At 46.7% G+C, this 15,138-nt stretch overlaps 1 protein-coding gene across 3 annotated transcripts; it reads left to right on the top strand.

The window, feature by feature from the left end:
* Positions 1 to 6: 6 nt before the first annotated feature.
* On the top strand, positions 7 to 14,981 carry FAM104A (family with sequence similarity 104 member A). 3 transcript variants are annotated; one of them, XM_039229771.1, is made up of 4 exons: positions 7 to 314; positions 5,009 to 5,108; positions 12,580 to 12,642; positions 14,333 to 14,981. In XM_039229771.1, exons 1-4 carry the CDS (start codon positions 94 to 96, stop codon positions 14,564 to 14,566), a joined length of 618 nt encoding a protein of 205 aa, XP_039085702.1. In that variant the 5' UTR covers positions 7 to 93; the 3' UTR covers positions 14,567 to 14,981. The 3 variants fall into 3 exon arrangements, with proteins under 3 accessions (XP_039085702.1, XP_039085703.1, XP_039085704.1); XM_039229772.1 differs by lacking the exon at positions 12,580 to 12,642; XM_039229773.1 differs by lacking the exon at positions 12,580 to 12,642 and having other exon boundaries at positions 69 to 314; positions 5,091 to 5,108; positions 14,333 to 14,417.
* The last annotated feature ends 157 nt before the right edge of the window (positions 14,982 to 15,138 follow it).

Here is a 15,138-nt window from a genome sequence, read left to right as displayed (position 1 = left end):
CCCGCCTCTTCCCGTGGGAGGGGTTACCGGTCGGCGCGGCCGCGGTCGCGCAACTGCGCAGCCGCGAGAGGGCGGTACCACGGCGGCTGCGACATGGGGGGGCGCGGAGCAGACGCCGGAAGTAGCGGTGGTACGGGTCCCACCGAGGGGTACTCATCGCCGGCAGCGTCCACCCGCGCCGCGGCAAGAGCCAAGGCCCGAGGGGGTGGGCGTGGCGGCCGCCGGAACGCGACACCCTCTGTTCCCTCATCTCGCGGAGCCGCGCCGCGTCGCTCCCCTCCACCGGCTGCCATGAGCGAGCGCCTCCGCCCCAGGTGAGACCGCAGGGACCGCTTTCCTTCCCAGCCTCTCGTTGGGGGCTGGGGCCGACGGAGCGCGCGAAGCTGGGGTCCGAGCAAGCGTGGGCCCTGCGGGTCTCCATCTGGTCGCCCTACGGCCCGGGGGAGGAGGGGGAGGGATGCGTGAGTGGTCGGGTACCTGGTCTCTGAGGTGCTGGAGGAGGGATTCGCCAGGGTCCGAGTCTTCCCCCAACCCCGTCTTTTTCCCCCTTGTATTTCCCTACTTGGAATGCAGTCTGAACGGTCCCGGAAGAGAGACAGTGGCCCTTGAAGCTTCTCTGTCCTAAATTTAGGAGAGTGGGGGGATGGGAGGAATGTCTGATCTATGACTGGGAGCCCCTAGGACGTCTTTGAGGGACCGGGGCTGAGAGCTGCCGTCTCCCCAAGGTCAGAAAGGATTGGGTTTAGCTCTGCAGCGGGGAAGGATTGGGATAGGTGTTAGAATTTGGGCCCCGGACGGTTGTGAACATAGGAGGGCGGATGACCAAAGTGGCTTGTAGCATAAACAGGCAGGATTCTAAACTGTTTGGATGCGGAGCCGTTTGACTCCGAAGGCGGGAGGTAGGATTATATGGCGATGTTCTACTTTCCACTGAGCCCTGACCTCAGGACCTGTGTCTTGACCTAGGGGTGCTCCGCTTGCTTGACGTGTACAGAATAGAGTCCCAATCAAACTGCAGTTTTTTTCTGTCTCTCTTTTTTAACCCCCTGTAAGAAAGGTGGGGAGGAGAAAGTTGGGATTGGGAACACCAAACGAAGAGGAGCAACTTTCTTTCAAATTAGAAAAAATCCCTCATTGTGGAATTTGAAGCGAAAAATCTATAGATCACCAAGAACAACACTCATTTTTCTGATAAGGAAACATACAGGGAGCTCAGCAGGGAAACCGAGTGTTTCCAGGTTGACTGCTCTTTTCATTACTTCACAATACTCTCAGGGAAGCTCGGGTGAATCAAATGGACTTGCCTTGGTAGGTTATGCTGGATGGTTCCTTGTTCTGTATTTTCATTGGCCCTGATTGTACTGGGCAGTCTTTCCACAAGGATCCTTCTCCAGGGGGTGGTCGATTCAGAGATTAAGATTCTGGAAAGCATCTTGAGGTCATTTGGTCCAGTAGTGAAGATCTAGGGTCACCCATACTTCTGCACTGGATTATTGATTTGGGCATACGGTGGGTGAGTGGGGCACAAAGCCTGTTTGTAGAGAAAACAAGAGTGGACTAAATTTGAAATGAGGGGCCCAATTACCAACTTGCCATTGGAATTAGGAACATAGGCTCTTGTGATGCCTCATACCTGGGAAAGCCCAAATATTTCCCGCAGAAAGATTCCCTTTATCCATTGCTGTATAGAACTCTAAATGTGCTTATACTGGTAGCAGGTTTCTTTTACATAGTATACAAACAATCTCAACCTGTTTATACTGGTAACTTCATTGCCATCAAAGAAACCTTTTGATTTGGACAGGGGCTGCTTGTCTGCTTTTCACCCCATGGTTCATGTACCAGTTCTGCCAGCTCCTGCTATCACAGTATGTCCCCAGTCCAGTTTTTTCTGGATCTGTTTCCTCAGTGTTAAGATGAAGGGTTGGTCTGAGATGGTGGTTTTTCAGAGTGTTAGAAAATACATTGGGATAGCCATAGAGGGGTGGGTGTAGGTCAAGAAAACCTCTACTTGAACCAAAACAGGATCTTTATCTCATATATATTGAGATATTTTTCCCAGTAGAAAGAAAGGGTTTTGTTACTTTTTTTAAAAGTTTGAAAAACACTAGTTTCCATACTCAAGATTTTTCCCTCCCCCCTCCTCCCCTTCTTCCCTTCTCCCCTCCCCCTCCTCCCCTTCTTCCTCCTCTCACCTCCTCCCCTCCATTCTCCTCCCTCCTCCCCTTCCTTCCCCTCTTCCACCTCTTTCCCTCCTCCCTCCTCATTCTTCCTTTTTTTTTTTTTTAATGTTTTTTATTTATTTCTAGGAGAGAGAGAGAGAGAGAGAGCGTGAGCAGGGGAGGGTCAGAGAGAGAGGGAGTCACAGACCGAAACAGGCTCCAGGCTCTGAGCTGGCAGTCAGCACAGAGCCCGACGTGGGGCTTGAACCCACGAACCGCGAGATCATGACCTAAGCGAAAGTCGGACGCTTAACCGACTAAGCCACCCAGGCGCCCCCTCATTCTTCCTTTTAAAGTTAACTTATTTATTTTAGGGGGAGGGGGGAAGATAGAGAATCTCAAGCAGGCTCTGCACTATCAGAGCAGAGCCCGAAATGATGCAGGACTCAAACTCCTGAACTGTGAGATCATGACCTGAGCCAAAATCAAGACTCGGGCACTTAACCGACTGAGCCCCCCAGACACCCCTCTTAAGATCTCTGCTCAGTCTCCAGGAGATGGCAGGAAGATTGGAGAGAAATGAAATGATGGACAGTGATGTAGTCAGCCGTCCTTGGAAGGAACAGATGCTAAACCACAATCTGTAGCTAGATGCCTGGGGAGAATATAATCAATTACATGGTGGCTGCTAAAATTATAACCTGGTCCGTGGTATTAATGTAGAAAGCTGTAATCTGACCGTGTGGCTAGGGCTGAACATGAAGCTATAATCTTGACAATTATTACCAATTTTGTTGAAAGAAGAATGTTCCAAGGACGGAATCTGCACAGAGCCTAGAAAAAGGAGAATGAAGAACAGTAGGACTCATTCTTAATCGAGTACCGTCCCGAGGAGAGGCCCCCGACAGGAGATCTTTCTGGTGCCTTGAGAAAGAAGCCGATCACAAGGCTGGGATATTTTCATGCGACTTTCCCAGAGTTTAGTTGCAGTCTGGGTCAGGCTCAGAAGTGGTTAGGGTGGCTCAGGCAGCTGCTGGCACATTCGTAAGAGAAGAGTTTGGGGACCAGCGTACTGTCGTTTGGTGAGTTTCCCCGGGGGTGTCAACTGGCCTTCCGTTGGACCTTGCTCTGTAACTGCAGCTCTTTTCCACAAAAAAGTTTTCTGGTCATAGCAGGATGAAAATAGTGATTTCTTGGTTCAAATCTGTGGTAATAGCACATCCATTTAAATTAGTTTTAAACCTGCTCTTCACCTAGTTTTTAACCTCCAAATACTTCAAAGTAGCATGCAGATAAGCCCCGTTGTTCTGAAAGAAAGCTTAGGGAACAGAAATGATGGTCGTAGAAGTAATTGAGGCTGGGAATGAGGGAAATAGTGTAGCCCCTTGCCGGTTGGTTAATGCTTTATCGGCACCACACCCACTCACAAGTGACCATCCCATGCCTGGATCTGTACCCATTAATAAAGTTAGATGTCTTCAGAGGACAGGAATACTGCAGGGGACAGGGGATTAACCCCGGGGGGATAGCTTACAGTTCCAGTTTCTCCAGCGTCAAGACTTCAACCCCAGACCTTAGGACTACGGGCCTGCCCTGGTGTGCCACGCGGCTCGCATGGAAGATGGGTGGCTGCGTACAAGATCCCACCCGCTCAATTCAGTACTTTTGGAAAAGCTCTTTTTCCCTCCAGCTATGGAAGTGTGAGTCTGTGAGAATTTTCATGACAATAGATTATGCTGTTTTGTATAAACTGACCTCTTGCCAAAGCTGCCCGATGGAATTTTCTGCAGTGATGGGAATGTCCCCTGTCTGTGCTGTCCGGCACAGTTGCCACTAGCCGCCTGTGGCCTTCCAACACCTCAAAATATGGCTAGTGTGACTAAGGAACGGGAGAGTAGATTTAATTTAACTTAATTTAAATAACTACTTGGTGAGCTAGTGGCTACTGTACCGGACAGCACACAATTCCAGGCAGTTGGACTTAAAATGATATCTCCTTTAATTTATTTCTATCTTTTGTCTTCTAAACTAGGGTTTAGAAGCTTTTCTAGGAGCACTTAATTCTTACATAGAATACATACAAACTTTGTTGCACATCTGAGAACACTGACAAATGTGGGGGGTTTTTTTCCCTTTACACCTGAAAATTTTGAGCAGCCTGGGTCCCGTACTCGAAGTAACAATCTGGTGAAGTAACGTGTCATAATCCGAGGTGGTGTAGGGAGAACAGTGGAGTTAATGTGTCCGAGAGCAGCCTTTCCAGTGAAGGTCGGGACAAATGACCTAATACTTAAGAGGGCACCGAGCTTTTTTTCACATGATCATTGAGGGGAAATCGAGGACGGGAGAAAACTGCAGATGAATGACTGCATGGACCTGTAACGATACCTCCTGTGCGGCGCGGTTTCTGATTGGGATTTTTGGGGTACGTGGGCAAAGACAGCCGCTCCCGTCTTCCATGTTGTCCTGTGGGAGGAGCAGAATTAGGCAACTTGAAATCGTGATTTCAGGAAATGTCGAAGGACCATAACCTTCATTAGGTGGGATTTGGAAGCTTAGTCATTAGCGTCACCCTGCTTTTATTTATTCCCAGTAGTTATTTAAAGTTGCCAAGCTTCTTTTTAGAAATCAGTTGTACTAATTTAAGCTTGCCCGTACTGCTGCTATTTTATATTTTTACTTTTTGTGCCCGGCGACAGTGTACCGCCAACTTTTTACCTGTCGGGATAGCATGTGAATTCTGTGTTCTCAGGCAAGAGGGCAGATTTGTTGTGATTTACAGTTTTAAGTGTGCAAAAGATCAACCATTGGATTTTTTTTTCCCCCTCCTTGTGCTTTAATTTCAGGAAAAGGAGAAGGAATGGCAATGAAGAGGACCACCATCTCCCCCCCCAGACCAAAAGGAGTAGTAGAAACCCCGTCTTTCACGATTCCTGGGACACAGAGGTAGGAAGTGTGGTCAGAGGGTCTGCCGTTCTCATTGCTCGAACAAAGTCTAAGTAACCCAGTTCCTTCCTGTAATTAAAAGTATTCTTTGAATAAATAAAAGTGATCTTCTTTGAGTGCAGTGGTTTCAACTTTTTTTTTTTTGAGTCCTGGCCCCTTTGAGGAAGCCGTGCGCCCTCTCTCCAGCGAGGCGGTGCGTGCCTACACATATTCATACGTACACGCGGCCCAAAATCTGGTACAACTTTCACGGACCTCTGAAAACTCCTCTTTGAACTATCTGGTTGACACTTGAGAAACCAACTGTTTTCTAACAGTTTCTAAGCCATTAACTGTCCTTAAGACAAGTGTATTTTGTTGCTTTCATTCACTTGAAATTCACATTTCATTCGTGAGAAACTATGTAAGCATTCCGAATATGCCGTGGGTGTGTACGCAAAATACTATTTTTAAGTGTTACTACTTTTTTTTAAAGTTTATTTATTTTGAGAGAGAGAAAGAGAGCAGGAGAAGGCAGAGAGAGAGAGGGAGAGAGAATCCCAAGCAGGCTCCGTGCTGTCAGTGCAGAGCCCCAGGCGTGGCTCAGCCCCAGGAACCGTGAGATCGTGACCTGAGCTGAAGTCAAGAGTCGGAAGCTTACCTGACTGCGCCATCCAGGTGCCCCTGTGTTGTTACTTTTTTTTATCTTGTTCTTAAAAGAACTCCTTGTAGACAGCAGGGCAGGGCAGGGGGGTAGGGGGTGGGGTGGGGGGGGAGAAGAAGGAGGAGCTCCTGAAGTTTTGGTTCCCTGAGGAGAGTGCTTCGCTTCCTTACGTGTACCATAGGGGCAGATCTGGTGCAGCTGAAGGGCTGCTCTGAGGAGGGAAAGGAGGGCAGCTGGCATTTAAGTGACGCCTCTGTTAACTTACGCACCGGAGAATTATGACCCTTAACTAGTTGTCGCCCTGACTGAGAAGCTCCCCCCGGCACTGATCCCTAAGTCTTAGAACTTGAAGCAGAACTCTGCATCTTACAGTTATTATGCCACTGAAAGATGTACTTTAACTAGTTCTTGAGAATAGGGTTTGACCTACATCCAGTCTCTACCAGAAATCGAAAGGAAGCCCCCCTCTCCCCACTCCGGGTTAAGAAGTCCATTAGCTCTCACGCAGGTTGTACCCGTTGAGGGGCAGTTAATGAGCAACTGTAGATGGGGGCCTTCTGTGTGGAGATTTGAGTTTGTGACTTCTCTCCCCCTTGTAAGAGTCTCCTATCATGCTTTTTCCCCTTTTTCTTACATTGTAAAAAATGATTCACAGAAAGACAATTGAGCTTGTGTGTAACGTGATGACTGGAGGGTACCCAGAAAGCAGCGATTAGAGGTGTCCGTGAGCATCCGGTGATGAACCTGAGACAGTAATGGATGGAACTTCCATTATTTTTTTTTTGGTCAGAAGTCGATTAAAAGAGCGGGCAGTGACTGCTTCCACCGTATCCACGCCAGTGTTTCTTTACTTGGGTCTGTGGGCCCGTCCTGCTGAGTGAGCTTCCCATTAGCTCAGAGGCACCGTCGGTCTGACCGTGTTGATCATGTTGATCATTTGCCCCTGTTTACAGTCATGATGCCTGAGAATAGGAAATAAGTTGTCATTAAAAAAAAAAACGAAACATCTCTGATCTCCTATATTCAGTGAGACTCTTAGTCTGTTTATATTGTGTTGTTTTAATTGCTCTTGTATAAATGGTCTTCCTTCCCTTTCAAACACCTGGGCACTGGTCCGGCACAGAAGCAAACAACGTATTGTTACCCAGCCTCTCGGTTCACGTGTCTTGTTCAGACGTGTTCAAAGAAACGAGTGGCTAAACCACTCTGTAATCATCGGTCTGAAGGGCGGACTAGCTTGCCTTTGTTGTAATTAACAGCCAGTGCAGGTCTTTTTTATTTTTCACGGAAATCTAAGCTCCGTGGCAGACCCGCCTGGAAGATTCTGACCATTCCCTGCAGCCTTGCTGACGAGGGGTCACCAGCTCTCTGAATGAGTGGCCGCTTGTGCTCTGCTTCCTCAGGAGAGTTGGGGGGGGGCGGGGATTAACAAGTAATGAGGCCAAGTCAACTGAGGGAGGGCTAGAGAAGCGAAAGGCAGGGGAAACCCTTTAAAATGGAAAGTTAAGCCCTAGATAATGGATTGGATCATCACCCCTGGAATAGATTGTTATGTTTATAGCACAAGAATATCAAATTTAGGGGCACTTCGCTGCATTTTGACAATTGTGGCTAAAAGAAAATAATAAAATGATTCATGATTAGTGGACTATGTTATTTCGTATAATCAAATATTAATGAAAATGTTATCTTCTAAGGTTGGGCCAATGAAATAAATTTTCTTAAGACTAACTCAGTGAAGAGAAACGGTTTCTTGTGACTTGAAGAGCTTTTATATGGAAGGAGTTAACTTTTTGTTTTTAATGTTTATTTTGAGAAAGAGAGCTTGAGAGCATGCGTAGGGGAGGGCAGAGAGGGAGGGCAGAGAGAGAGGGAGAGAAAGAATCCAAAGCACAGCTCTGTGCTGTCAGCTCAGAGCCATATGTAGGGCTTGAACTCACAAACCAGGAGATCTGACCTGAGCCAAAATCAAGAGTCGAATGCTTATGAAAAAAAGAAAGAAAGAAAGGAAAGGAAAGGAAAGGAAGGGTAAAGGGAAAGGGAAGAAGAGAAAGAAAGAAAAAAAAAATGGGTACCTGGGTGTCTCGGTTAAATGTCTGAGTTAGGCTCAGGTCACGATTTCACAGTTTGTGGGTTCGAGCCCCATGTCGGGCTCTGTGGTCAGCACAGAGCCTGGAGCCTGCTTTGGATCCTCTGTCCCCCCTCTCTGCACACCCCCACCCCCCTTGTGCTCTTTCGCTCGCTCACTCTCTGTCTCTCAAAAATAAACATTAAAAATATATTTTAAAAAAAGAATCGGATGCCTAGCCAACTGAGCCACCCGGGCACCTCGGGGTTTGGTTTAATTCTAAGAGAATTAAAGTTGCTTTTTATAATTAATTTTCAGAAGTTACGTTTTTCTCCTAAATGTAATCATATTGGCAGGTACAGGGAGATAAGATGTGAGGTGTTTGAATTATGTGTGCCAGAAGTAAATCACAACTATTTCTGTGAAATGCAGATCGTATATACCTCTTTTCCTAGGTACCGTGAAGGTCAAGAATGTAAACCGACTTGCCAGATTGGTTCTGTAAAGAGAAACTTTTAGTCTACTTGTCCATTTTCTTCATACCATTTTTGCAGGTATTATCTCTGCTTTGCAGACGGGCGAATTGGGGCACAGAAAATAAAGTGGCTCGTCCCAGGATACACAGCTAGTAAGAGGCAGGGTCGGTGAGCCCTGAGCTTGGCTGGTGAGCTCGCTCCTACCCTTGGTATGTGCCGGCTCACAGAATACAGGACAGAAGTTCTGAGAGATTTTGCTAAATATATCCGGAGGCAGCTAGGTCCCAGACTTCTCTCGAATCGTAGGAACGAGAAGAATATTTTTCCCCCTCCTGTCTTAGCCAGAAAACACTTCTACAAGTAGATGCTGTGACACAGTGTTCGCTTGAGCGCAGCTGTAGGTCTCTAGTTAGAAAAAGAAGAATGGGGGTCTACCCCAGGCCGGGAGCTCACCGCACCCACTGCGTGTTAGCCCACTTGACAGTAAGTTAGATTAACAATTAGATCAGATGGACCTACATCAGCAAGCTGATAATAAGTAGCTCTTTGGAAACCTAAAAAAATAAGAAAATTAAAAAGTGAAGAAATTGGGGTCTAATGGGTTTTTCAAAACTCTAATTGGTGTTTGAAACAAAGACCTTACGTTTTAACTCCAGTGACTTAGATTTAATGACTTGTGGGCCTGAGGATACTATTTTAAAATTGGGATATAGTTTACTGGTGTGGGTACAAATTTCTTTTGTAACATCATGCTAGATGAGTCGTTTTAGTTAATGTGAGGCTTATTTTTCTGTTCATTGAGTGAAAAGTGAAATCATTTGTCAACTTGTGTCTTCCTGTTGGGTCCTGTAGAAAGGCAGTGACATTCCCTGATCTTGGACAATTATTTGGGTGGCTAAAATTTAACTTACTTGAGTTCTCTTAGGGGCTGGCCTTTTGGGTTTGAATTTTATCTTAATTTGTAGTAGAGTAATGCTTTTTGCTTTCAGTTTTAATATCCGTCTACAAATTACCCTAGACATTTGCACATAAATCTGACTTTTGTTACATAGGAACATGCCTTATCAAAGGCGCTGCTACCTGAGTAAATAGAAGCAGTACATCTTTTGAATGCAAAGACCTAGGTTTGTAGGGTTTCTAAAACATATCTTTAACTTACCAAGACCATTTTGATTTTTTAGATCACTGTAAAGTATAACAAGCAGAGGGTGAGAAAATGGAGGAAAAACCAAGTGGCTTATCTTGAACAACCTCTGCCGCCCCCCCCCCTTTTTTTTTTTTTGCTGTCTACTAGAAGAGGAAAGTTTTCATGTCATAACTCTAAAATCCCAAGGGCATTTAGAGTGCAGACATGTGACAAAAAATTAACAACTAGGGGAACCCATGTTCATTACAATCAGGATTCTCTAAATCCATTTATCTGAACTGATAAGAATTAGTTGAATACTATGTGATCTTTTTTTAGTAGTGTGAATGTAGAAGACAGTGGGATTATTTAGTGTAATGTTTTTAAAAAAGTATCCTAAGGCCCTCAGTTTTTGCCCATTCTCATCTTCAGTCTGTTGTAGGGTAGCAGGTGCATCCTAAGAGTCGGAAGGATTTTGGGTGAAACTGTTAGCTGTGTGTTGTGATTAAAACCCTGTAGCAAATGAACCCTGAAATTAACTTCCAAAATGGTCCACTTAAAATGGAGCAACAAGCCTTTCAAAAGTTAGTCTGATTTTTAGCATAGGTTTGAAGAAATTTTGCTCCTTTCTGGTTTAGGTCCTTGAAGTGTTTGTAACACATCACATCAGCTCACAGCACGAAACGCTTTGTTTGTTATTGACATTGAAGGTCAAGTTTGTTAAATAATGAGGATACATACACACGTTTTTCTACAGGTCAGGATTATGTTTTGGCCTGTTGAAATGTAAACAAAATCAAGTGACTGATTAATAGTTCAGTTAGGAAGGAACTTAAAACATATGGTGTGGTCCAGCTTCATCTTGTAAGGGAAACTGAGACACAGAAAGGACGTGCTATTTATTCAGCGGCACAGAAGAGTGACCACCTGCACTTTCTTTCCTTGCAGAGTTAGACATTAGTTTTATTAGCCCACTGAATTCATTTGGAATCTTATGGTCTTGCTGATCATAGCAGACTTGGAGGTCTCTTAAATCACTGGGCACTTGGGAAACGCAGAACTTTCCATTAGATGCTGTGATAGACTTGGCTAGGGTCACTCACTCCAGATTCTGCAGTGGTTAGAATCCACTTCGTCATGAGCCAGGAAGGGAGTGTGTGTGCAGTGAGCGGGAGTCCTTTGGCCTTTTGAGGCTCACGTAAATTCAGAAGCCCCAGTGAATGGGGGCGTGGAGGTGGTGGGAAGCTGAGGGTTGAAAGGAAATAAAATACACAGCTGGTCGCTTTTCTAATTAAGAGAAAGCAGGGTTCGCCTCAGTGACTTAGTCGCTTAACCGTCTGACTCTGGCTTAGGTCATGATCTCACAGTTCGTGGGTTCCATCCCAGTAGGGGCCTCAGCACTAACAACGTAGAGCCTCCTTTGGATTCTTCCTCTCCCCGTGTCTGCCCCTCCCACGCTCAAGCTTGCATTCTCTCTCTCAAAATAAGTAAAGAGAAAGCATACAGCTCTAGGTAACAAGTAGACACAGATATTCTGGTTCTCTCTTTATGAAGCAGAGAGACTCAGTAATTAACACCCCTGCCTGGACGGCTTTCTAAAAGATGATTAGCCGGAACAGTCTTTAGAGTTGTTTTGTGTCTGCATTGGGTGCACATGGCTGAGCTCTTAGACCGACTTTACGCCCTGGGAAGGTGGAGCTAGCAGTGGGCCGAGCCGAGGGGCCGGGAGTTCTTGACTCTGCTGTATCATTTGAGCCCTGGGGACTGAGAGAATGAGCTTCTCAACGCTCCTGTCCCGTGTCAGGGTTTATAGACACATATGCTCTTCCTTTCTGCCGAGGGAAGTGTCCCTCTGCTTTTTTTTTTGGTCTGCTCTACCTCCTGTCGAGGCTCCTGAACCCCCCGCCCCCACATCGTGCCTCCCTAACCTGCGTCTGTAGTGTCTCATCCCCTGTCGTCTCAGGAGCCCACGAAGGTTGACTTTCGGGAGGCAGACCCCCTCGCCACCAGGCCCATGCCCGGACCGCGCCTTCCCTTTCCCAGCCGCTGTCTGGGGCCTTCAGCCCAGCTGGCGCTGTCCCCACCCGCTGTCCCCACCGGTCTTCCCTCCTCTCCTCCCTGCGTCCCGGCTGCCTCCCCGACTCGCTGGAGGTTCCCTCGGCTCGCCAGTGCCCCTCCCATCCCGCAGACACGCACCGGGCGCCTAGCACCCGCCAGCTCCGTGTGTCCGTCTCCCCCTGCCCTCTCCCTTTGGGCTGTGACACATCGCCTTTCATTTACATTGCCGCACGTCTCCTGCTTGACGCGGCGTCCTCACTCCGGAGTCAGATCGGGGCAGAATGAGGCACAGACCTCAGGGCACGGGACCTTCCCGCCGTAACCTCTGGCGGCTGCTCGTCCGGCCGAATGTGCCCGAGTGGCCCAGCCCCACCGCCGTCTTGGCTTTGCCCCCGAACACTCCTTTCTTCTGATTTTGCTTGTCTCGTGCTCCCAGTGCGCCGCGGCCTGCTCGCCAAACCCCGCCCCGCTTCCAGGCCAGTGCAGACACCGCTCACTTCAGGGGGCCTCTCCTCGTCCCCCAGCACCTGCCGCCAGGTCCCCCTTGCCACAGCAGCGCGACGGTAGGATCGACGTGGCCGCAGGTGGTTTTCACCTTCTAGCTGTTATAAACAAGGCCACACTAAACGTTTGCGTACCTGTCTTTATAGCGTTGGTGTAGACCAGGGGCACCAGGTGGCTCAGTCGGTTAAGCGTCTGACTTTGGCTCAGGTCATGATCTCATGGTTCGTGGGTTCGAGCCCCACATCGGGCTCTGGGCTGACAGCCAGCTCAGAGCCCGGAGCCGGCTTCAGATTCGGTGTGTCCCTCACCCTCTGCCCCTCCCCCACTCATGTTCTGTCTCGCTCTCTCAAAAATAAACACAAAAACCCCCCAAAAGGTGGTATAAGCCATGTCTTCACACACGGTTTTTAAAAGGGTCTAGAAATCACAGGTATGTTTGTCTTCCCACCCTTTTTCAGTATTTTGTGTGACCCATTTTAAAGACCTTTTACTGTTTCTCAGAATAGTGTCACCTTTGCTATAAGAGTGTGAAATAAAATTTGAGATGGAAACTTGACTTACTACAAACTGATTCTAGTTCTTGCCTTAATTTTCAGACAGTACCTGTAACGAAAAACAGTAAAGAAAACAGACTAAGAGGAAACAAAGTGTTCTGCGCGGTGGGTTTCTTATTTAGTGTAGTAGCTGACTCGTTAAATACCCGTGACCTAACTGGGGCCACAGGGGCCACTAGCATGGGCTGCTCTGCTCTAGGTTAGGAGAGGCCTTAATGTAAGGAAACAAGTTTTGGTTTTGAATTGTATTTGAATTCTGAAGTCTTTAAGTAAATTTAACCGCTGCTGCTCCCGGTACCCTCTGACTCTGTTCAGCCCATTTTATAATGCTTTCAGATTTGTTTTCTGTAGACAGACAGATGGCTTGTCTTTTACTATCTGTGGGCAGTGGGATACATGAGCTGCGAAGTAGCGCCACATGACTTACGGCCCATGATGATTCTCGCTTTAAGCATTATTAATGGTCTTTCATGGACATTGCTTTCTTTGCTGTTTTCAGATACGTTCACGTACCTACTGTTAGGTGTAACTTTCGATCAAAAATGGATAAAGTAGTATTTTGAAAGTCACTTTTAAAGTTCTGTCTGGAAGCATTATTTATACATTTATTTTTATAATGAAAATAACCACATTGCAAGAATGTGATAGTACAGCGGGGGAAAGAAAATAAGCAACTGTAATCCCTCCGTTCTAATATAACTACCATGGCCAGTTTTTTTCCAGTCTTTTTTTCTTAGGTGTAGATTTTACATGGCTGTATGCAGACTTTTCGAAACCAATGACTTTGTGTAAGGGACCATGAGTTAGATGTATCAAACGGCTAAGTTAAAGAAAAGCATACCCTAGATCATTAGTTATTAGAATTCTGCCTTTGTCATGCATCGCTTCTTTTCAGTATGGTTTCGTGTTGAGTTGTGAATGCAGGAAGCGTACCGCTAGTCATTTATTTGAAATGCAGCATTTAAATTGTAAAATTCCAGAATTTTGAAATGGATTCTTTCCATTGCCTTCCCTTTTGAGAGCCCTAGCTCTCAGGGATCTCTGAGTAGCTGCTTCAAGACAACTAAGACATCAAGTCATGCTCGCTACATTAAAAAAAATTAGGCACACTTGTGCACATGGGCCCACACACATCTCCAGCTGCAAAAATGCTACTGTAACTTAGAAGTATGTTGTAGTCTTTCAGGATATGTGTTCTGCATTCACAGAATACCATTTTATGTCCATGAGATGATAACCACGAAAGTGTCAGATATTTTGAGACTTGTGCCCAGAATCCATTTATTTGTTAGCGATATTTATAGCCCGTACCAGTATAGGGTATAGATATACTGGTATATATCTACGTCTATATATATGTGTGTGTATCTATATACACCAGTAGAGATATACCAGTTTATCTATATACTGGTACAGGGCATAAATACCCAGTACCTAGAAAGTATCGGAGGCCGCGAACTTCCTCCTTTGATGATTGGACATTATCGGAATGAACGAAAAAATTTGCAGGTAGAGAAGGCGTATAAAGGAATTAAGGTGTAGTTGAAGGGGTTTGCGGTCAGAAGGCCTGCACTTGAATCTGGACCCTGCACTCAGCCTCACAGGGTAGCTGGGAGGAAAGAACGAGATCTCTTAGGCAGCTGTACCCTGTGAAGCTGTAAAGCCCCCTGTCGATGTTGGCGCTCCTCAAACCTAATAGCAAGAATGGTCTTAAGTAGAGCACTAAGCTACACCGCGGGGACTTTCTGCAGAAACCCAACAGCCTAATGGTGGTCCTGTTTCTTCCTCCTTCCAGTCTTCAAGCAGCGACAGCGGCGGCAGCAGCAGCGGCGGCAGCGTCCACAGCCCGGACAGGGCGAGCGGGCCCGAGAGCGGCTTGAGCCTCGTGGGCGCCGGCTCCGGCCCGAACACCCCCCAGCCCGTCCCCGAGCAGTCTGCGCTGTGCCAAGGCCCTTACTTCCACATCAACCAGACCCTGAGGGAGGCCCACTTCCAGAGCCTACAGCACCGAGGACGGCCTCCGACATGATGTGCCGGCGGTTTCTTGCCTTCTGTGAAGGGACAGTGCTGTGCAGATTTGATATTTCAACTTCCGATGTTTTAAAAAATTGCACAAAAGTATGCCTGTTGGCTTTTCAGTCTGTATTTGAAGGAACAGGTTAACAGGCAGTTGTTTACTCGTGGTTTTGCTGCACTATTGCAATTTCAAAGGGGCTTCGAAGCGATTTTTTATAGGATTCTTTTGAGGGTGGGTATCACATCCATGTCGGGTAATGGTATGAGGAAATCTCATCTGCGTGTTGAATCCATAGTTTGTCCAGTGCAGATTGGTTTCCAAATCTGTCAATTAGAAATTCTACTTGATGTAAAAGGGCCTTTTAACAATGCGGGGTCTTTTTTAAATTCAATAAATCAGCGAAGAGTATCTAGTTTCCATGAAAAAACCCTAAGTGTTTTTTCCAAAATTTAGAAAGCTTGATTCAGTCTTGCACTGAAATTAACGGCCATACTACCTCTTAGTACGTAGATGTCCTGTTGAAAGTACTCCGTCCTTTCTGGCAGGAGAGCAGTCAGATCCAAGCTGGACTGCGGAGGTGAAGC

This window comes from Hyaena hyaena, unplaced genomic scaffold (genome assembly GCF_003009895.1).
Source record: "Hyaena hyaena isolate Hyena2069 unplaced genomic scaffold, ASM300989v1 scaffold_39, whole genome shotgun sequence".
Taxonomy (NCBI): domain Eukaryota; kingdom Metazoa; phylum Chordata; class Mammalia; order Carnivora; family Hyaenidae; genus Hyaena; species Hyaena hyaena.
The sequence above is the reverse complement of the archived record's forward strand: the minus strand, read 5'-3'. Positions and strand labels throughout refer to the sequence as shown.

Excerpts from the sequence above, each read along its gene's own strand:
- FAM104A (XM_039229771.1), top strand. The coding sequence starts at position 94 with ATGGGGGGGCGCGGAGCAGACGCCGGAAGTAGCGGTGGTACGGGTCCC. Across the intron at positions 315-5,008 it reads AGCGAGCGCCTCCGCCCCAG|GAAAAGGAGAAGGAATGGCA; the intron begins GTGAGACCGCAG and ends CTTTAATTTCAG. Across the intron at positions 5,109-12,579 it reads ACGATTCCTGGGACACAGAG|ACAGTACCTGTAACGAAAAA; the intron begins GTAGGAAGTGTG and ends CTTAATTTTCAG.